General features: G+C 29.3%; 1 protein-coding gene across 1 annotated transcript; it reads right to left on the reverse strand.

Annotated features, from left to right (window-relative positions):
- Window positions 1-313: 313 nt before the first annotated feature.
- On the reverse strand, window positions 314-10,163 carry LOC129984311 (uncharacterized). The gene is made up of 2 exons (XM_056094172.1): window positions 9,332-10,163; window positions 314-1,104 (listed from the first exon to the last, which is right to left on the reverse strand). Exons 1-2 carry the CDS (start codon window positions 10,028-10,030, stop codon window positions 418-420), a joined length of 1,386 nt encoding a protein of 461 aa, XP_055950147.1. The 5' UTR covers window positions 10,031-10,163; the 3' UTR covers window positions 314-417.
- Window positions 10,164-25,189: the final 15,026 nt, after the last annotated feature.

The raw sequence follows: 25,189 nt of genomic DNA on the forward strand, positions 1-25,189 counted from the left end.
TATTCAATTATAGAAAGCAATTTAATCAAATACAGAATGCGATTTATTAAATTATCGAATACAATTTAATCAAATATAGAATGCAATTTATTAAACTATAGAATATAATTTATTCAATCATAGAATGTAATTTATTCAATTATAGAATGCAATTTAATCAAATATAGAATGCGATTTATTAAATTATCGAATACAATTTAATCAAATATAGAATGCAATTTATTAAATAATAGAATATAATGTATTCAATTATAGAATGTAATTTATTTAATTATAGAATGCAATTTATTCAATTATAGAATGCAATTTAATCAAATATAGAATGCAATTTATTAAACTATAGAATATAATTTATTTAATTATAGAATGTAATTTATTCAATTATAGAATGCAATTTATTCAATTATGGAATGCGATTTATTCAGTTACAGAATATAAATTATTGCCAGAAAGTGAAGCAAAATAAGCATTTTTCTTTATTAATGAATACTGTCTTTTCTGTACCAAATAATCATCCAGCGACTTTTCATTTATATCACTGAATTCTTCACCATCATTTTCTAATAAATGAACTTGGGTTAACAACTGATTTTGAAGTGAATCCACGCCTTTTTTCTCATGAATAAATTTCCCAAATATATTGCTTCTTTTTCCCTTTTCCTTCTGCACATATTCCTTGATCCTTTTTGCGCTCCAACCAGCTGATTGCTTCTTTTTTATAAACAACTTTTCCCATTTAGTAAAAGCAGGATTGCTCAAAAAGGTCTGTTTTGGATTGAATTTTTCAGTATTCGTTTGAAATACGCATTCAAGATTGTCCTTGAGTTTTGTGTCTGTTTCTGATGAAGCTTTTAGCCATACGCTAACAAAAAGATTACAAGAAACATTGCTTCTAAGCAGTTTTTCGTTCCCAAAGTGCTTCTGGTACAAAGTTCGTAATTGCTTCACTGCTTCAAGTTCAAGAGTATGGCAATCACACAATTCGACATCAATTAAATAAAGTCCACCCAAATCACAAATGCTTAAGAAAAGTTCTATGAGTCTCGTTACAGGGTGATCAAGAACAAAGAATATCGCTTCAGATTTTATCTCGTCACAGATCATCTGAAAAAAATAAAAAAAATCGTCAGTGGTTAAAATAATATTTATCACTTAATGTACTTTCTTCATAAATAATTTCATTATACAAAAATATGTTTAAAGGTGCATCTATATATATAATCTGAATAGTGGCTGGCATTTTTCACTGTGCCATTTTTAAACACGTGGCAAACATTAATTAAAGAAGCTGTCCTGCTAACGAAATTCCTACAACAGCGAGATATTATAAAAAAAGAAATAATGGGATTTCGTTATTAAATGTCAGTAATTAAAATAATGTGTCCTTTAAAGAATTTTCAAATTCAGGGTTTCGAAAAGTTTTATAAATATGAACACGAAGTCATTTTATATTCCATATATGATGCTATGTATTTAAACTGCCATAATTTTTGAGATAAAACGACGGACTTTCAAGTCCCACTACTGAGTATATTGTAAGGATTTTGAGATGGTAGTTCAGAACTTGTTTGCTAGTGGCAGATATCATTTCTTTTCTCATGGCACATAATTTAGCTTAGTAACAGAATTACTAAGAATCTAATGAATGTATAAAAAATTGTGTAAATCAATGAATAATTTAAAATATGTGATCATGACATCGGTTGAAAGAACATCGGTATAATCGTTATACATCGGATCAATGCTTCATCAATATTCATCGGATAGCTTCCGACATCTAGTTTACCCTTAATTGAGGCGCCTATGAAAAATTAATCCAAAGGTTTGTCATTATGGTATTTTATTAGTTGGTGCCATGATCCTGCTACTGAAAACATTAATTTCATTTTAAAATAATATTTGCATTAACTTTTTAAAAAGGAAGTGGGCAGTTTTAATTTTTTAATTGCTTTTTTATATAATTTATCTATAAAAAAGCAATATATATATATATATATATATATATATATATATATATATATATATATATATATATATATATATATATATATATAGTAACCAATCTAAAGTAAGAATAGTTTGAAAACGAAACTAAAATGAAAACGAAACAAAACAGTTTCGAAATCGCAATTAAAAATTATTACCTATTCAAACTAAAACCGGAAAAGGAAAGAAACTTCATAGTATTTAGAGAGCGCAACTGCAGCTACTTCTAAAACACAGATGAATTGATACAAAAGTATTAAAATCAAGTTAATAGGAAAATCAAGTTAATAGGAAGGCCTGCGGAGGGTTTCGGGCATGGAAAGTGAGAATTTAAAGGAAATAAAAATAAAAATGAATACTGATTTTGACAGATCTAAAGAAAGTGGGATTTATTTTAGTAAAACATTGAAAAACGAAATAAAAAATTTAAAAGAAAAATTTGTTATTACAGTAATAGATAAATCAGCAAATAATTTCTGTTTAATTTGTAAATATTATTATAAAGAACTTTTAATTAATGAATATAACTCTAATGCAACTTATATGTTAAAGAACACCGGGAAAAAGGAATTAGATAAAAGAATGCTAGCTTTCGCAAAAAAAACCAAAACTAAGACTTGCTCTCTTAACTATCGTTATTTATTCCCAACAGTTAAATTTCATAAAAATCCTTTAAAATTCAGATTCGTGACCTGTAGCACTGGCAGCTATAATTACTATACAGGTAAACATTTCTTTAAATACTTAAAAATTATCCTGGACAAAATAAAAAATGAAGACAACTTTATTATTTCTAGTAACAAAGAAGTACAGGATTTTCTTAAAGATAACAACATTAATAAACTTAATACTTTTGATTTCGAAAATTTATACACTAATCTTCCTCATGAAAAATTAATAAAGGTCTGCACTTTTATATATGACGAATATTTAAATGAAAATATCATTCCTAAAAATAACTGGCTTGAGTTATGTAATTTTAATATTACTGAAAATTACGTTTTTAATGGTATTAATTTTTATAAACAAGTCAATTGCATTCCAATGGGAACAGTTTTCTCAAGTGCTTTAGCTAATATTTTCCTACATTACTATGAGAAAAAAATAATTAAATATGTTGTTTGTTTGTTTCTTATGGCACTTGCCACTGACAAGCCCACTGTTACGAAGACAGCGATTTAAGCCTGAGGGGAACGTCTCTTATTTTTTATAGCAGCGCCAACTAGGGCCAAGAGTACGACTTTGCCACTCACGCATCACTCATTCGCTTGCACAACCCCTTTTTACAGGAGGGCACATTCACGCATCTCACAGATAGAACAACAGAAGAACAACCATGCCCAAACCGGGACTCGAACCCGGGACGCCCAGATCACGGGGAAGACGCGCTACCCCTATGCCAGGACGCCGGCATAATTAAATATAATTTAATAAACGATTGGAGATATATTGATGACCTACTTTTGATTAACTTCGACAATACTAATATTGCTACTAATTGCTATCCAAAAGATTTAATTCTAACGGAAACAAATAAAAATCAACTTGAGGCTACCTTTCTGGATTAAAAAATCGAAATTGCTAATGATAAAACAATAGTTGGTATATACGATAAAAGGGATTAATTCAACTTTAAAATAACAAAACTATGTAACTACCATTCCAATCTAAACTCGAAAATTTTCAAAAATCTAATTTTCTCACAAGTTAACAGAATCAAAAGGTTTTGCAATAATAAAAATTCCTATATTGAAGCATCAAACAACCTCATTAAAAATTTAATTAAAAATGAATTTCCTAGAAATTACTGTAATGTCAATTTTTTTAATTAAACAAGGTATGGTTTGGGATTAAACCTTTGGCTTAAATAAAAATAGATCTTTCCTTGTATATTAGATCACTCAATAGATGGTGCTGGGAGCCTACAATTTCTTACCTAATTTACCGTTAGTGTATTTTAAAAAGCGGGAATCACAATCGATAACTTTAAATTTCCTTGACTGCTGCTGGTAAGTCCTTGCCTTTTCGTTTCCCCGTTTGTGCTATTTTATGATATTTTTGTCTATATTGTTATTTTTGTTATTGTATTTTTATTTTGTAGTGGTTTTTTTCTTCTAATTTGTTGTTTTGTATTTTCCTTTCTGTTAAAATGGTATATCTATTGGGCCTAATTTCAGGGGATTTTCGGGTCACGAGGAATCATTATTAGACCTTTGTCTGGATTTCCTCACAGAAAAAATCCCTTTCTTTGAATCCCTGCCTGAGGGTGACCCTTGAAAAAGTCTTCAGGCCGGATTCTTTTTTATTTGGTTTATTTGATTTTCCTATTAACTTGATTTTAATACTTTTGTATATATATATATATATATATATATATATATATATATATATATATATATATATATATATATACATACAATATACACACACACACACACACACACACACACACATATATATATATATATATATGTAGAGTTTTAATTAGTGGCCATTACCATTCCACTGTTATACTGAATGCATCCAATTCAATTTAGTTTTATTGTATTGTAATAGATGGCACCACGGGTTCTACTAATCGAAAGTGCTAGGTCACGTGACCATAAATTTGAAAAAGCGAGCTGTTGGCATTAGCTCGAGAGCAGAGCAGAGAAGAGAAGGAGAGGCGTTACATAGCTTAGCTATGAGCAGACATCTTGTTAGGCTTCACCCTTGGTGCCATCTAAATATTTTACTTCTAACTCTAATGTAAATAATCTTTCCCGTCCTAATTGTTAATGTCCTTTTAATTTTGTTTACTGTAAATAAACTATTTGTTTTTATTTAAAAGTTTCTTAATCAGTACCCTAGACACTGATCCAAATGGGATTGAATGGGCATTTTGTCCCACCCAGTCCTACATATATATATATATAACTGTGAAATACCGAAATCTTAAGAATGTAGACTTTCAGTGAGAATATCAACTTTCTCATAGTCAAATCCCCAATATTATCTAAATATCCTTATTTCTCATTTACACCGGCAAATGTCGACATTCAATGTACACTAATGGTGAATGTTGAATATGTTGGAGATTTGCATTTTCTTCTCTGAATCTCAGGTGCTGTATAACGTCACAAGAGAGGCATAACTTTTTCGCTTCTCTTGCTGAGAAGAGTGGCCAATCATGGTGAGAACAAAGGTTCGTCACTCTGTAGGGGAGTTTTCATTGTGAGACTAATCGGAGAATTTAAATGCCGTTGTAGGTAAATTGAAAGGGCAGAAAAACCAGAATAAAAATAAGTTTGCTACATTTTCAAATCATACTTTATTTTTAGGGGCGTCAAATATTCAAAAATCTCCAACAATCTCAATTATTTGTAAAAAAAATTGTAATATTCTTTACTGTTAGAAAAAACGGTCTCAAAAAATTTCTCTTTTTTTAAGCTATCAACGTTTGAATTAAACCCCTTAAATTTATTTTTATATGATCACAAAATTTTAACGGCATATATCTTTGTTTTTGACTATCTTTGCTATCTCTTTTCGACCTCCACCGAAGCATATCTATGCTTGTCGACATACACCGGTCTGGTTCGAACGTGCAAGATTATAATCAAATATTCCGTTTTTCACCAACGCATTTGATATGTGTTGATATTCACCGGTGAAAGTCAACATTCTCCAATCTCGGTCTTTCACAGTAGCATGTATATATTGCCTACAAGTTTTATTAATGTAAAACTTGCAAACAACACATCAAATTGCTCATTAGAGGATGAAACCAATGTAGATTGTAAAAGAAATTATAGCATTTTCTGCCGACTGTATCACACAATTAAATGAAATTATATTATCTTCATCTTCAATGCCAGGTGTTTTGTTTTTATTCTTACTTTTTTTTCTTGTGCCTGTATATAATTTTTCCTTTCTGTTTATCTATATCTATCTATCTACACACACACACACACACACACACACACACACACACACACACACACACACACACACACACACACACACACACACACACACATATATATATATGTAGTCACATTCGCTATCTCATGAGAGCCAGAATGTATTAACAGTAATATCTAAACGAATAGTTAATATGTGTATCAAGATGATACTAAAAAGTTTTAGTGCCCTCCTCATAGATTTAAAATCATCTAATGATGTGAGGTTTCTCTCTATATTCTCTTTCAAATCTTTCTACGCAATCTTTACAATATTTTATAGAGACGAGAAGTACTGATGCTCCAGGCATTATTTTTCTAGGGCGTCATGAGAGCAAAATTTGCTAAATATCTTATTGCCTTTGCTAAATATCTAGGGCGTCATGAGAGCAAAATTTTGTGCATGCATGTCCCTTTTTAATGAATATTATGATGAAAAAACTACAAATTATTCCATGGCCCGGGCCGCATTTAAACTTGTAATGCCAATGATAATGACTAGAGGTTAATACAAGATATTTTGTACCCCTGGTGTCATTTACCCATGTGCGACGTTACATTACAGAAATTAAATAATATAATATAACTGTTAATCAATAAAATAGTGGGTAAAACAGATATTCTAGCAAAAGGTATCTCGCCAAAGCGAGAAAAATTCTAACCAAACCTATTGAAATTCTTCGAACTAATTAATACATAGAAAATATTAACACGTTTGGCAATTTATCATCCTAAAAAAGTTACAATTTGGCGCCATTCGCTGCCATGTACTCTTTTCTCCTGTGTCGCTCTCTTCCTCTCAAGTTACTTATTTTCGAATTTAGAAGAAAGTTTAAAAGTTATTCTGGGAAAATGTCATCAACATTATTTAATTACTAGCCGCCTTTGGCGACCAGCCGGTTCGCCAATCTTAATGTTCGTTAAAATTTTAATAATTAAATATTTTATGCAATTTCTACTTTAATAGCTTCTTCATCAAAATATTTTAAAACTTCAAATTTTGATTATCATATAATTCATTCATAATATTATAAAGGCCTTCAGTCATAACGTAATATGTATCTCTCTCATTTTCTGTTAGCAAACGTAGAATTTATGCTTTAAATTAAAGTGGAAAGAATTTATCTTCAATTAATATAATAATATTTTTTACTGAAACAAAGCATTTTTTTATAATCTGATTACTGAAAATAGAGTCACTCAGCGTTTAAACTTTATGGGCACTAAAGAATATCTTTTTAAATTTATGTAATATCTCAAGAGTTGGTCAACAAAATTTTCTTAGATTCATTATGAGCAGATCTATTCATTAACAATGTTTAAATTTAAATGCATCAAACACTAAGAAAATAAAACGAATCGTTTAAAATAAACGGTTGAAAACGGTAGAATTTATGCTTTAAATTAAAGTGGAAAGAATTTATCTTCAATTAATATAATAATATTTTTTACTGAAACAAAGCATTTTTTTTATAATCTGATTACTGAAAATAGAGTCACTCAGCCTTTAAACTTTATGGGCACTAAAGAATATCTTTTTAAATTTATGTAATATCTCAAGAGTTGGTCAACAAAATTTTCTTAGATTCATTATGAGCAGAGCGATTAATTAACAATGTTTAAATTTAAATGCATCAAACACTAAGAAAATAAAACGAATCGTTTAAAATAAACGGTTGAAAACAGGTTTTAAAAAAACTACTTAAAAAACGATGTACTTCAAACTATAAGCATATACAAAAAATATATAACAAACATAAATATAATTTACTTACAAAAGCATGCAACTAACCCAAAAATAATTTAAATCATCCATTGATAACGTTGTCATGGCAACAATCAGAACAGAATGCGCATGCGTGAATTTTCTTCGCCGGTTACGTAACGCAAATACGTGGTTTTTTCTACGCCAGTTGGGGTAACGCTATGCGGATTATAAATTTTTAATTTCCTTTATTCTGTGTTATTTTAATTCAAAAGTACTTCAGAATGAATCTGAAACATGGATTAATGAACAATGTTTAATTTTAAATGCATAAAACATTAAGAAAATAAACAGAACCGATTGAAATAATCCGCCGAAAAATTTTAACCCTAGCCTCATTACTGTTGGGAGAAAAAGAAACTGAAGCCTTTCTCGTTTGGCGCTGGGGATAATGGAAGATTTTTTTGGCGGAAAAGTTGGTGGTGGGGAAAATGGAAGATTTTTTTGGCGGGAAAGTTAGTTTTTAATTAATAATTAAAATTCTAATTAAAAATTCGAAAAAAGAAACCCCAGGTGCACATTCCCAACCTCCAAGGTATACATGTACCAAATTTGGTAGCTGTATGTCAAACGGTCTGGCCTGTAGAGCGCCAACACACACACACACACACACACACATTGAGCTTTATTATAAGTATAGATATATCAAAATATTATTTTTTCTAATTGACTATATGTGAATTTATGTAAATTATACCCGAATAATTTTTTTTTCAAACCTATCACTTCAGACATAAAAGTTTAGAATAAATGCCAAGGTAATGGTTATTTTCAAGGTAATTCATTAGTTTTTAAATTATGATATATAAATAATTATTTTATATAAGAACAAAAAGAATTTAGGAATTCTATTTTAACAAATTTTTTTATATCTTTTTTGGATTAAATAAGACTTTTAGTTAGATTTCACACAAATTTGAAATTTTTAAATATAAATATATATATATATATATATATAAGTAAAATAAAATCTATATTCCTTATTAAATTTAATAATACATTAATGTTTTATGTAAAAATTCTGGCTAATCAATTTTTATTAAGCATGCAAATAATTCTTTTATATAGAACTATTTGAAAATATTTCTAATACTAAATTTTTATAACTGCTAAACTCGGAAACAAACTGATTATCTTATCATAATTTTTTCAAAATATTCATTTTAAAATCCAACAAATTCTTCAAATTATTTCACACAGAATAATAAAATAATTAACCATTTTATACAACAATTGTGAATAAATCTTTCCACTTTCACAAAAACAAATGCATATATATTTGATAAACTATGCCTGTCATCTAATAGATAAAATGCTCTAAAATTGATACTTATGTTTATAACCACCAGCTTACTTCAAAATTTTTAGATTATGCCAAGATCGCCAAGTTTCATTGTACATAATCCAACCATCTTGGCGATATTTCTCGTTTATTTGGCATTAAAACATAACAGCTATAAATATTCACAAATACCTCAAAAAATCTACATTTTGATAAAATGAAAAAATAATAATAATAATAAATTTGATAAAGTAAAGAATTCGAATCATCTAAATATAAAGGAATTTAAGTGAACTATTTTGATTATAAAGAAGAAAACAAGGTCTGAAGATTAAAATAAAATTTGGGGAAACTCACTTCAACAATGTTTTTCTTATTGTCATACTTCGAGATGAATTTTACCATAGTTATAATATCAGCTTCTTGGATGGCTTTCAATGTCTCTGGTGTCCAAGCATTCGTATTTGCCAGGTTACTTCGAATAAAATTTATCTTCCAAGTTCCTTCGCAAAACTCTTCAAGGCATCTTAAGACTGTGATGCACGTATTCTTCCAATCTTTATAGAAATCTATAACTGTGACTCTAAAGTCAAGTTCAATGTTATTTTTTAAAGCAATAGATTTCAGAACCGTAATTACGGCAACAATGTCAGGAGCAGAGCTGCCACCAATCGAACATATCTTCACTATTTTTTTCTTTATAAGTTTTTCAAGAACATTTGGATTTTGTTTATAAACATTCCAAAAGTGAAACGCAATAGCACTTGATAATAAAGTAGCATTTTTGTACACATACATTAGTTTGTAATATAAAGAGCTTCTAAGCAATTTTATTATTGCGTCATCTCGGTCTTCAGGAGCCGGTCTCACTTGACAAAAAAAGTCGTAATATTCATGGAATATTTTGGCATAACGATATAAATACGAAACATTTTCTTTGCTGTCAATATCTAACAGTCGTTTAACAGCTCTATAGTAAAATGAACAAAAATCTACATCATTATTAGCAGTACTTTTGTCACTTAAAAGGTCATTTCTGTTCTCTTTTTCTTCCATTTTTCCCACCGGTGAAATTACTTATTTACTTCAACATTCGCCAAATTTTCTTAAAATTTCTCTAAATTATTGAAATGACAGAAATTTTAAACTGATTCCATGAAGGCAATCCCAACAATGAATAAAATATCACTTAATCATGAAATGTTTCAAGCTGATAATGTAGGGACTTACCCGATTTGCTCAATGACGTAATAAAAAAATGTCAAACAGATAACCAAGCAAAACAAAGAAATTTCGAAGTCACGATGTCATATAGATAACAACAAAAAACATCATTAATACAAATATTGCATCATTAGCAAAACGAAAATAGGAGATTTTCTCTGCTAATGTTCAGCTCCTAGAAAATCTCTTATATAGTTACGTAAATAATCTTTTGCACATCCGGTTCAGATGCGTGATTTATTTTCATAACCTTGAAATAGTCTGCTACCAGGAAATGTAAAGAAAGTTTGTCATCCTTTCGACTGAGCAAATATTTGATTTCATTATCAGACGCGAATACGAACCGAAACTCACTTTTGAAATCGTTACATCTCGTGTGTGTGTAAAGATATTTTTAAATCTAATTTAAACTTAATTTATTTACTAATTTTTAGCTCATTTCAGCACATATTAACTTCATTCTAAAATATTCTCTTATTCCCTGATCCCATTCCACTTTTTCTATTTAATTAACGCACCAGAAAGCACTGTAATAATGCTTAGGTCGGTGGCTAATATGCTCCGAGTGAAGAAATAAGAAATTTCTGACCTAAACAAATTCTTCTGAAAGATCCCTAAAATTATCTTACCTAATTCGACGCGTGTACAGAAATCCTTATCAAAGTCTCACAGCATATATTCACAGGGATAAAATTTTTATTAGCTTTTCCTCATTTCTCTTGTGTCGTTCTCTGTGATGTTCTTGTTCTTGTTTAATGAAAATGTTCTCTTATTTCCCGATCCAGTTCAGTTTTTATCTAATTAATTTTACAGTCGCTCTGTAAGACTGCTCACTTCAACATTTCCTCATGCTATGAGTGAACGGGTAAAAATCCTTAATGCTCAAACACATTCTTTTAAAAATACCAAATTTCCCTTTCCTAAGTTTATGTTTTGTGTTAAAGAAATCCCTATCAAAATCGCATAGTAATATCACTAAAGGGAAAATTGCTGGTCTCCCCTGCTCCTGTGTCACGATATAGACTGATGCATAGATTAATATTCGTATGAAAAGTTATGCCTCCAGTCGTGAAATAAATTGAAATTTTAAAATTTCAATATATATATATATATATATATATATAGTTTCAGTACCGAAGGGAAAAATTTCTGTCACTTTGCTGTTATATCGCAATGTAAGTAAACGTCACTGTATCGTCGTTTTGTCCTTGTATAAATATTGTCTCCCGGATGAAGTAAATCGAAATTAAAATTCTTAGATTTTAACTTCGATTTCTTCTTTTCGCATTTACAAAATCATGTTTACACACACACATATGTAATGTTTTTCGAATCCTGTCGGCTAAATAATATGTAACATATTTTGGTTGAAGCAGAGTGCAGGTTTGAAGACATAGACGAGACGTTGTATTTTCAATTTCGTTTTATTCTCTCTCTTCTCTCCCGGGTAACAAACGTAATTATTTACAAAAAGGCGCAATCCAGCACAAAAGCTGAAGTAAAAAAGGGAAGAACAAATGATTACTAGTCTGTGGTGAATATCATATAAACCAGTAAACAAGTACGCTGCACGAGAATATGTTTTTGTATTGTGGTTTAGTTACTGGACTGCGAACCACAAGGTCCCAGGTTCTATCCTCGCTCATATCAATCCCCCAAAAGTCTTATATAACATAGGATTTCTGGTCAAGCGCCAAAGGAATACATGTGTTGAGCTTTGACACCTTTTCAAGTGCAAAGGTATCACTTTTATTTGATATGTAGTACTGATGACGCATTATTTTTACAAAGGGCTTAATTAAACCGAAAGTGGAATTGGATCACGAAATAAGAGAATATTTTAGAATGAAGTAGCGATGGGCTAAATTAAGATAAAGTTTTGGAAATTAATTTGGATTATGCCTCCAGTCGTGGTCCAGTCTCCAGTTTGGATTATGCCTCCAGTCATTATATATATATATATATATATATATATATATATATATAATGTTCCTTTAAATTGGAATAATTAATAATCTTGAAGTTAATCAACATGATTTTTAGAATGATTAATGAATTAATATCAAGATACTCATTATTATAGAAAATTCTCATTCGACGGATACAAAATCTTTAAATTAACGAATACATACATTGTTTTCTTTCAAAAATACTTCTGAATATGAGGGCAGTTCATGTATATGTGTGATGTAGTGCCCTTGATTATTTATATTTTAAATTTAATCTATAATTCCTTTCTATCCAGATCTATTACATAGTTCCCTTTTAATGGAGTTAAAGCTTCTTTCCAAGAAAACAAAAATAAGGTAATTTCCCTCTAGATTTTCTTTCTTTCCCTATCCAAAGATAGGACTTTTACTCTTGAGAGGAACAAAGGGAAATGTGTTTAGAAAATCAATTTCCCCTCACAACCCTTTCCTGCTCATGCGCATTTACCGTGCTCAGTTTTCTTTCTGTCATGATATTTAATTGAAAGCGAACGTAAAAAGGCGATTATTAAAAAGCGAACACAAAATATTAAAAATGGGATTTTTAACTGGGAGAAAATTCATAAAAAGTGCAATATTTGATAATAAAACAAGAAAGATAATTAATCTATCTATATTTATATAAAGCTCAATGTGTGTGTGTGTTGGCGCTCTACAAGCCGGACCGTTTGAACTACAGCTACCAAATTTGGTACATGTATACCTTGGAGGTTGAGAATGTGTACCTGTGGTCCCTTTTTTTGAATTTTTAATTAGAATTTTAATTATTAATTAAAAACTAACTTTCCAACCAAAAAAAAATCTTTTCATTTTTTCCACCGCCAAATGAGTAAAGCTTCAGTTTTTTTCCCCACGCTAATCAGGCTAGGCTTAAAATTTTTCGGCCTATTATTTCAAACGATTCTGTTTATTTTCTTAATGTTTGATGCATTTAAAATTAAACATTCTTAATTAATCGATCTTTCAGATTCATTCTGAAGTACTTTTAAATTAAAATAAAACAGAATAAAGGAAATTAAAAATTTCTAATCTGCATAGCGTTACCCAAATTGGCTTAGGAAAATTCACGCATTTGCGTTACCGTAACTGGCGTTGAAAATCCCCGCATGCGCATTCTGTTATGATAGTTTACATTTATTTTCAACGGAAGCGAACTAGATTTAAATTATTTTTAGGTTAGTTGTATGCTTTTGTAATTAAATTGTATTTATGTGAGTTTAAGTTCATCGTTTTTTAAGTACTTTTTTTTACCTGTTTTCGACCGATTATTTTAAACGATTCTGTTTATTTTCTTAGTGTTTGGTGCATTTAAAATTAAACATTGTTAATTAATAGAGCTGCTCATGATGAATCTGAAAAAATTTTGTTGACAAATTCTAGAAATATTACATAAATTAAGAAAGATATTCTTTAGTGCCCATAAGGTTTAAATGCTCAGTGACTCTGTTTTCAGTAATCATAGTACAAAAAAAAAATGCTTTGTTTCAGTAAAAAATATTATTAGATTAATTGCAGATTAATCCTTTCCACTTTAATTTAAAGCATAAATTCTACGGGAGCTAAAAGAAAATTAGAGAGAAACAGATTACGTTTTGACTGAAGGCTTTTATAATATTATGAGTGAATTGAAATTTGAAGTTTTAAAGTATTTTAATGAAGAAGCTGTTAAAGTAGGAATTACATAAAATATTTAATTATTAAAATTTTAACGAGCATTAAGATTGGCGAACCGGCTGGTCGCCAGAGGCGGCTGGTGATAAATAAAGATTAATATAAAATACTGGGTTTTTTTATTTCTTTGAAATTTTTGTATAATCAAAACTTTTTTCATAATCTCGATTAAAAATGTTTGAAGAATCTGTGGAGAAATGCTCGAAAAACTTTCAAATATCTAATATTATTAATAAACATCTTATTTCCGACCAAGATTAATTATTTAGAAGCCCTGACTTAAATTAAACCACAGTAATTTTAAATTTCACGTATCCATTCAAAAAACATATTACTGCATGCTTAAATAGATAGAATCGAATAAATTAATAATTACTTTTTCATAATAACATTTACTACTGTTTCATCAGAGCCCAAAATCTGCTCTAAATTATTTTTAAAAAAATGAAGAAAAAAAAAATTGATACATGAATGAAATGGATTTCAGAAATAGATTGTTCCAACTGGGAAAAATGCTTTAAATAATATAAAGAATTATATGCTTATTTCCATATTCTAAAGTATACCTGCGCCACATTTGGCGATTCTAGATCAAGCAACATACATCTCTATAACGAGTAATCTGTTTAATTTATTTGTGGATTACTAGTAGAAGGTTAAAAATAGATCCCTTTATTAGCAAAAATAGAAATATATTTTCACAGGAATAATATACCGAAATGTATATTATTCCAACAAATATATATGTACGTAATTTGAATATGACAAAGAAGAAAAAAGACATTGTTGCACAGAAAATTTTAAATTTTCTTATTTATTTAATTATTTTAAATTAATCCGATTTTTTTAAAACAATCGTTAAGGTTAACAACAGTTTACCATTTCTTAAATAATTTAGTAAAAGGAAAGGCTTTATTTGTGCTCTAACCAATCAAAAAAGACATAAACTATTCTAAAAACTTAATGATACAGCAAACGATATTTCGAATAGTTTTAGAAAATGAAAAGCAATTCAAATAATAATAATTTTCATCAAAAGTTTAACTGGTAATAAATAGAATAATTAATTTTGTAATAAATAGAAACACTTAATATTATATTTAGCCTTTTATTGTTAATTGCTCTTTTACAAAATGCATTCTTATTTGATTCCTCTTCAAAATTTTTAGTATTCCATGAATTTGGCATTCCTAATTGGTGAGTCAGTTTTAAAAAAAATATAGTAAAAAAAGTGTGTGTGTTTTAACTTTTTGCTTCTTTAAATAATTTGCTCTTTTTGAATTTATACTTTATTTTATTCATTTATCTACATTTTGGAAAAGTTTTATCAAATTCTTCTTATATTTCTACTCAACCAGAACCTAGAATAAAATTCAAAAAATTTGTAACATCAAGGCAGCTAAAAAACTCCGAAATGACAAAAACGACAATAGAATAAACCTTTCTTTTAGTTTTTCTTTTTAGATTTTCTCCCCTCAAAATACTAAATTAATACAAACACTAAAACCTTTTACACCTTGAATGACTGACTTAAAAAAATATTCTCTAGTTTTCAAATAAAAATAATTTATGAATTGTCAATATTTTTATGACGCTTTTGTTACGTGGCTATAAAAAGGCGATGGTTTTTGTCAAAGTAAATCTATGTTCTCTAATGTAAAATAAACATCCGGTGAAAAAGCGTGAAGTGATACGTTTATCGTTTTCATTTTTATTTCGTTATATTTGCATTATTTTGTTTTCGATAAAGCCAATCCTAGAAAGAAAAATAATACCTTTTATTGATTCTTATACACGCTAAGGGAGATTAATTTTTTTTTTTTTTCAAATCACGAAAAGCTTTTTTTCTTTTTAAATCATTTTATGAGATGTTTTTATACGAGCGCGAAAGAGTTGTGAGCTTTTAAAATGATCTTATAAAGGATCTTAAAATAAACAAAAGAAAATCGAATTTTACGATTTGGTTCCACATAATTATTTTCAGATAAACACTGAGAAAAAGTTTTATTTCTACGTTTTAAAGTTTAAGTTATATTTTAAAATACTGAAAATAAAGAAAGAAGTTCGACATATGTTTCTAAAGAGAAGTAAGTAGATTGGTGCTGTTGACAATAACTCTTTTTTAATTTTGCAGAAACAGAGATAACGAATTCATTTTACATTATTTCAAGTCGTTGTTACAAGAATTTATACTATCTTTTTTAGTATGTTTTCGCTTACACAGTATATAAAGCAAAAATATTGCAATTTAAAAAAAAAATCGAATCCCAGATTTTGTTGAATTTCGACGTTTCAGGTTTTTTTAAGATCGAAAAACAGATTATTAGAATATCTCTATCTGTCAGTAGATAACTCCAAACATGTATGGAATTAGCGTTAGACAAATTGCTTTGAATTAGATAAATGAGGTTTGGTATATACATATTTCAGCAGCCTTATAGATTGAAGGAAATCCATTTCCAACATTTCTGTCTGACTGTCCGAATACAAGTGAACTCGATAAATACATCAGCAAAATAAATAAAATTCGGTACACTGGTTTGACATCTAAAGTGCAAATTCTAATCAAATTTTAAACCAAATCCGTCGAAAGATCAGTATTCTGGTTATCTTTTCACATGCTGTTCTGTCTGCCTTTTCGCATGCATGTAAAGTCAATAGCTAAAAAACGCGGCTGGCTTAAGTAAATGAAATTTAGTATGTAATCTTGAGATTACAATTGTAGTTCTATATCAATTTTTTTTCTAAAATCAGTCGCCAGAAAGGCGTCCAGAATATATATTCGATTTTTTGATATTTTAAAATTAACCACATGCCAGAGATTAATCAGCAGGATAAATCTTCAAAGAAGTATGCCAGATTCGGGCCAAAGATCTATATTTCGAAACCAAGTTTTACCAATGCCATGCTATTAGTATACAAGAACTGGTTTTCTTTATTATATTAACCCCTTGCCTGCCGCGGGCGAATATATACGTCTCCCTACGTCAATGTTTTAACTGCCCCTGGCGTATATATACGTGGCACTGGGGACCGAATCTCGCAAGTTATCCTTGGCAGGTAAGGGGTTAAGAAGCTATTTCCTCATGTATGGGAATCTAAATATAAAAATCTTCATGACGTTGCCCAAAGTCTACACTCTTTTGCAGGGGAGAGAAGATAACACCTTTTTACAACACCTTTTTTGAGCACTAAAGAGCTTGGGACTGGTTTCCACTGATTTACTGTACGTTTGGGCGTGCGGAAGTAATAAAGTTATTTATATGGATTCTCTAAAAAGTTCACTGTCTGCCTGATAAGAAAAGAATATGAAGTTGAATTTTAAACCTAAAGCGAGGGCTAACTTAAAAATTTCCTTTTTCTTTTATATTTCATGCTCTGGAATTAGAAATAATTTCCTGTCCTTACAATAATCAGAAACTGGTGCATTTCATTTTCCATAATAATTTCTGCTTAGAAGCATATGAAAAAAATTAATAAAAACATTTTAACATGACAGAAATTAAAAAATAAATAAATAACTGTTGTGGCTCATGTTCAACTTTGAAATCACAAAATTAATATTTTTTAAACATTTTTTATTCAAAGTGTGTGCGTGTACGTGTAGTCGCGTTCTGAAATATTTTCTGTGTTTTTTTTTTCATATTATCTTGCTGTTTTATTGAGTATTGTTTTTTCACACTGTTACTTGAAATCATATGAATTATTTAAGATATTTCCCTCACTTGAAATAATTCTAATATCATTAACCAAAACAGATATTAATTCTATTACTGAAGTCGTTCTAAAATATGATAGACTTACCAATATATTAGGTGTTACTGGAGATAAAAATTAATTTCAAGTGTAGCACTTTAAACTAAATAAAACATTTTTTTTTTTTTTTTTTTTTTTTTTGCTGGAGCATTGCTTTTTGATATCCATTTATCCTCTTCCAGGTTGTTTCACTCTTCGGCCAGCAGCTAAACCATTCATTTCTTTTTGTCTCCATCCTTTGAACTAATGACAATGGATTTTCCTTCATAATAGGATTTTATAGTATTTATTTTATGTATCATTCCCTTCCTTTTAGTGTTTGGGGGCCTGCTCACTCTTTTTAATGCTTCTGTGCCTTCGGTAGAAAAGAGACTGTACACCCTTGAAAGGTCTTAGATACTTTTTAGGACCATTTAAATTTGAGGGGGAAGCACACAAAAACTAATAAAATTAATTTCTAATTAATTGGTTTGCTGCATGTGCAGATTAAAAAGTGTGCTTGTTTCTAAATAAAAACGGACGTAAAAAAATTCTCCTTGGAATTATTTACTAAAGAAGAAAATATTTGTTCATAAAGTAAGGTAAGATTGTGAAATATTTTTATCATAATCTTAACAGTGGCACAAGTGCATGAAAGATTTGGTGAAATAATAAAAATAGTGAGAGCTGAATCATAAAAATTAAAAGCATATTACAAATTGCGTTTAATACTAATATTGAAAAAGTTATGTTTTCTAAAGCTGGGAAACAGCCAGATTCAATGAGTTTGCCGACATAGATCAAGATGCGGTAAAAGTAAGCGAAAACTAAAGGCGATAACCGAAGTCAACAACGATGTAGTAAGAAAAACAGGAAAGCGGATCTGCTAGTTTTCGTCCATCACCTTTAGAATATATATTTCTTAAAAAGTCCAGTTTTTTTCAACATTAAAATTCTTACCCACTAACAATCCACCACTTATCAAACTCCAGGGCCAAACCGCCATTTCAAATTTGAAGAAACTGTTCACAAAGTGTTTAAAAGGACAGTGGACTTTGAAATAAGGAAAAATGAACGAAAACGTGCCATTTTATTTTTATCGTTTCATCACCAAAATATATGTTTATATTCAACTAAAATAGTGTTATGAAATGTTCAATAAAAAAATATATATTGTTCAATAAAAAAAATCTTTGAAGGGTTAAGAGGGAAAAAGGTACGACTTTTCTCAAAATGATATTTTAATTAGATTAAAATATCTTTGAAATGTTCCAGGTGTCTTGATTTTTGAAGAAATTAAATGAAATCGATAATAAAGTTTTCGGTCAAACATTAAAAGAAAATGGGGTATGTATTTTATGTTTTAAGTTTTTTTCAGCTAGTTAAAAGTCAATTTCAGCTCAGGAAATTATAAAATTCTTATGAAAATTCAGTAAGTGTACGCAAAAGTGTTTCTAAAAAAGTAGCATTTAATTGGAATTGTAAAATTATACAGAGTTTTGTTTTAAATAAATTTACATTGGATAATAAGAAAAAAAAATAATAGAAGAAATTAAAATTTATGTCGCCTAGGATATGTTGAAATTTTTAAAATCATATATCTTTAAAAATTTTTTTTAATTAATATACAGGGTGTTTATAAAGTCCCGGACCCATTTTGATGGTCAATAACTCATAAAATAATGAAGATATAAACAAACTTATGGCATTTATTGATGGAATAACTCATATATTTTCCTTTTCAGGTTTGAATATTTTTACTTTTGTAAGTATCGTCTGCGCGTGTGGTTAATTTCAGATAATTTCATTTTCCAGTCTAAATATCTGTACTTTTCTAAATATCGTCTGCTTATTAATTGCATTTTTCTCTCTTTTGTTTTTGGCAACTATTGCAATGTTATGTTTACTTTTGATGTGTTTGTTCTATGTAGTACTTTTGTATGTGATGTTTTATTCGAGCGGATATTAAGGAGAATGCATACAATACAAGAGAAAGCACAGATTTTATGGTGGTTCATAGAAACGAAATCAATAGTGCAAGCACAGAGAAATTTCAGAATTTACCAAAAAGATCCTCCAACGTTTTCAGGAGGAGAGTGTCGAACATTGATGACCTAAAAGCCAGAATTACAACCGCAATAGGCTCTGTGGATGCCGACATGCTTGCCGCTACCTGGCGTGAAATTGACAATCGACTTGATATTCTCCGTGCGACGAAGGTTGCACACGTGGAAGTTCATTGACAAGGGTCATGAAACTTTTTGAGTCTATTTAACCATTTATGTTATTAATTTTAATCTATCTTTATTATTTTATGAGTTATTAAACATCAAAATGGGTCCGGGACTAAATAAACACCCTGTATATCATTTTAAAATGTTTTTTAAGAAATTTAATGTGTTTATATTTTAATACATATGCATAAAAAATTTCATAACCATAACTGAATAATTCCCAGAAGTGTCTAATAGAGTCCACTGTTCCGTTAAAACGTGCAGCGAAGTGGCATTACATATAAAATTGCTCTTCCAATAATTCTAGGAAAAAACATTTTATCAATCTAGTATTGCATTAGACTTGTGGCGGATTGCGATGAGCGAGGATAGAACCTATGACCTTGTGGTTCGCAGCCCATTAACATGACCACGATACAAAAGCAATTGCTCATGCAGCGTAGCTGTTAACTGGCTTATAAGCTTTCTCCACAGACTCATAGATAAAGTTTGTCAGGTTGTGATCACATCCAAGTGATAATATCTGCTCCTTTTTCTCCCCTCGACCTTCCTAACTATTTCCCATACACCAAGGAAAGTCTTCAAAAGGGTATGGAAATATAAAAGGCAAGTTAAATGCACTAATTTCTTATTATTTTTGTTATTAAGCACTATATTTATCTTCAATAAATTTTATTTTTGGAATTTTTTGGAATATACAAAAATGAATTAATTTGATTGACACTTATTCAAATGAAAATATTTGCTTCGATTTTAGTTCGGTGGAATTAATTAAAACCAAGCTACCACCGTATATGTATATAAGCATATGTTAGCAGTTGCGTGGCCGAATCGAAGCAGAGACTTTTAAAATTTTAAGTTCGCTTTATTTCACTACGGAAGACATTTTATGTACAAAAAGCGATGATAAAACTGATTTGATTTGATTTAATTTGATTGACACTTATTCAAATGAAAATATTTGCTTCGATTTTAGTTCGGTGGAATTAATTAAAACCAAGCTACCACCGTATATGTATATAAGCATATGTTAGCAGTTGCGTGGCCGAATCGAAGCAGAGACTTTTAAAATTTTAAGTTCGCTTTATTTCACTACGGAAGACATTTTATGTACAAAAAGCGATGATAAAACTGATTTGATTTGATTTAATTTGATTGACACTTATTCAAATGAAAATATTTGCTTCGATTTTAGTTCGGTGGAATTAATTAAAACCAAGCTACCACCGTATATGTATATAAGCATATGTTAGCAGTTGCGTGGCCGAATCGAAGCAGAGACTTTTAAAATTTTAAGTTCGCTTTATTTCACTACGGAAGACATTTTATGTACAAAAAGCGATGATAAAACTGATTTGATTTGATTTAATTTGATTGACACTTATTCAAATGAAAATATTTGCTTCGATTTTAGTTCGGTGGAATTAATTAAAACCAAGCTACCACCGTATATGTATATAAGCATATGTTAGCAGTTGCGTGGCCGAATCGAAGCAGAGACTTTTAAAATTTTAAGTTCGTTTTATTTCACTACGGAAGGCATTTTATGTACAAAAAGCGATGATAAAACTGATTTGATTTGATTTAATTTGATTGACACTTATTCAAATGAAAATATTTGCTTCGATTTTAGTTCGGTGGAATTAATTAAAACCAAGCTACCACCGTATATGTATATAAGCATATGTTAGCAGTTGCGTGGCCGAATCGAAGCAGAGACTTTTAAAATTTTAAGTTCGTTTTATTTCACTACGGAAGGCATTTTATGTACAAAAAGCGATGATAAAACTGATGTCCGTTTACATCGCGATCTAAGATAAAAAGAAATCGAAATTTTTCCCATCGGTCAATTAATTCACTATCATATTTTGATAGGTATTTCTTTGACACGTGTCGACTCAAGACAGGAATCTCAGGTATCTTTAAAAAAATGTTGTAAGCATTAGAGATTTTTATCCCAGAGTTGTCAAAATGCTGAGATCGGCAGTTTTATACAGCGCGTGTTGAATTAAATAAAGAGTGGGAACTGGATTAGAAAATGAGAGAAAAGTTTAGAATTAATTTAATATGGGCTAAATTAAGATAAAAATTAGGAAATTATTTAAATTGGATTTTAAAATATCATTACATGTATGTATATATATATTTACTGATAAATTAACAAGCTAAAGCAACGTCTACATACAAATACAATTTTCATATGTTGCTTTCTTTCATGCAAATAATACAATATCTTTATGTGTTTTTTTTTAAGTTTTTGGAGGACAATCTATAACTTAATACAAATCATCAAGTATAAAACAAATTGATAGTATTTTTATAAAGAAGAGGAACATAAAACATGCTATTCATTTCTCGTATCTTTCAGAAAAAGGAAACTTAAATGGCCTTATCTGAAATATTCATGATATTAATATCCCTAAAGAATCATTATTACGTTGAAACAGTTCCAAAAACATCATAAACGAAGATTACTGATGTGGCAATGTCTCCTACAGTATAAATAAACGAAATGATATATTTAAAAAATCTTTTCAACGACATTCAGCAGCAGCCGGCAAGAGAGATGCCATCTCTCTTCACAATTTCAAATTGGCCAGAAAATCACGTGATGCCGCTCTACACTCTACAGAAATGGAAATATATCTCGGGATGACATATATGGTGAAATTCTCGAGTGCTAATTTCTTTCCTGTCTTGTTCTCCCGGGCTTCGATTAGCTCCAACAGATGGGCAAGTGCATCAATATTCGATATCTTTCCCTCCACTTCTTTTCCTTACATCTGTAGCATTCCTTCTTTTCCACGTCATCAATCTCGTGTTATCTCGCTTTCCACGAGAGTTTCAGTGACGTCACGTGCCATTTGTTCTTCCATTCTCCTGGAATATGCAAGGAGAAAGAAATAAAATATGGCGGGAAAAAAATGGCAGAGTTAAGCAGAAAAGTACCGGAAGTTTTTTTCTGATAAATCGAAGAGAATTGCTTATTTGACCCCAAAACAGTACAATATATTGCACGATATTATAATATTATTTTACAATGTTGCAAAAATTGAAGAAAGTTGTACTGTCTTATAAAATATTTCGTGTTTCTGAGACTTTTTTAAAAAAGATGTTAACAACCTTTCAACATATTTTTTTTAATGAGAAACCGCTTTTTTTTTAAAGAAAAGAATTATGCCCAGTTCAAATTAAAATATCTGTCAATAAGCATATAAGGAGTAAAAAATTGTTTCAGAAAAAATATTTCAAAAAAGTAAAAAAAAAAAAAAAACATGGAAGTGCAGAAATTTATTAATCTTTATTCTAAAAGAATGAAGATAATGAATGTGTCATTTATCTTTTGAAATAAAAAAAAAATCATTAGACATTTTTGTTATGGAAATTCATTCTTGAAAAAAGTAAACTAAATATAAAATATAGATCAATTAATATATAAAATGTAGATATAATAATATAAAATATTTCCTGCTTGTGAGATAAAAAAAGAAAATTATTAACAATTCTTTAACATATTTTAACCATGAAAAACTGTTTTTTCAATAAATGAAGCATGTCTATTTCAAATCATAACATCGTAGAAAACGTAGATGAAACGTAGGTTGCAGAAAAACGTAGATGTGCAGAAATGTATCAATCTTTATTCTACAAGAATAAAGATTATTTGTCACTCATCTTTTTGAAACTAAAAAAAAAAAAAAAATCGGTAGTCATTCAGCATTATTGTTATGAAAATTCATACTTGAAAACAAGCAATCTAAATTCAACAGCGTTTAATAAATGTGCATGGAACGAAAAAAAAAAAAAAACTTCAGCAGTTTTTACAGAAATTTTGATATTTTCGTAAAATACACAAAAAGAAAGCGAAACTATGCGAAGAAAGTGAAAAAACTGCCGTTGAACGTTCTCGTATAGCACAATGAGTAACACTTTAAGTTTAGTTTCTTTTTAACATCGGTCATCGGTTCATTATAACATTACATAGAAAAGAGAATAGATAGATATGTTCTCGTATAGCACAATGAGAAACACTTTAAGTTTAGTTTCTTTTTAACATCGGTCATCGGTTCATTATAACATTACATAGAAAAGAGAATAGATAGATAACGCATTTTAAGTGTTGCTTCTCTTTATCGATTTTGCCCAAAATTCAATATAGACCAACAATTTTAGTGTCACCATATATAGATTTTTTTCGATCCTCTTTTTTGTGCTTTTAATTATCATATGTACATGGATAATCAATTAATGGGCAGTGCATCCGATGACAGATTGTTTTTTTTTTCAATTTGATACGGGTCTTCAATCTTTGTTATGAAACCTGAATATTAAATTTATTTAGGCGGTTGCATTTCGGAGTTACTATGTTCATGTGACCATGAAAGGTCAGACAGACTTCTCTTAAACTCATTTAGTCCAAATTTTAAAAGAAATCTGCAATATTTACATCAAGATCGAATCTCCAATTTCGCCCTAGTAACTAATGCTAATTTTGAAAGACAGACTTCCCTTATACTTATTTAGTCCAAATTTTAACAGAAATCTGCAATATTTACATCAAGATCGAATCCCCAATTTCGCCCAAGTAACTAATGATAATTTTGAAAGACAGACTTCCCTTATACTTATTTAGTCCAAATTTTAACAGAAATTTGCAATATTTACATCAAGATCGAATCTCCAATTTCGCCCAAGTAACTAATGCTAATTTTGAAATGCTTTGATAACAGACATGTATAATACCAAAAGTATATTTTTTCTGAAACACGGAGATTTATTATGATTAAATCAGAAAATAGAAATGATTCTTTTAAATACTTGTGAGACAATCCTTTCTTTTTTTTTATACTTCATTTACAAAAAAAAAAAAAAAAAAAAAAAGTAATTTTTTTTTTTTTTAGTTTGACTGCATTTTGGTATCGCTTTTAAATATTTTTTCCCAGCATGCCTCTCTTTTTCTTCAATTATTTTTATTCCGGTAAAAATCTTATCCACAGTGATTTTTTATGTATAATTATTTGATAAATAGATCCATGATAACTGCTACAATCTATTTCACATTTCCTTTTATTCGAAAACAAATTTCACGTGATTGTTAACAAGGGAATTCCCCATATTGGTGACATTCAAATGTCTCAGCTGTATATCAATCTATTTACTAGGAAAAATATTTTTGGATATCCTTGATAAGAGAGTTTACTGATAACAGATTATCTATTTGAACCTAAATTGATGTATTGTTTTAATTTATTCTAAAGGGTCATAAAAAAATCGTATGATAAATTATCCTAACAAGTCAAATCGTATCGAGGAACATGCGTAAGCTCATCACGTGAAAAATTTTTTTTGCCTTGATAAAAACT

This window comes from Argiope bruennichi, chromosome 9 (assembly GCF_947563725.1).
Source record: "Argiope bruennichi chromosome 9, qqArgBrue1.1, whole genome shotgun sequence".
Lineage (NCBI taxonomy): Eukaryota > Metazoa > Arthropoda > Arachnida > Araneae > Araneidae > Argiope > Argiope bruennichi.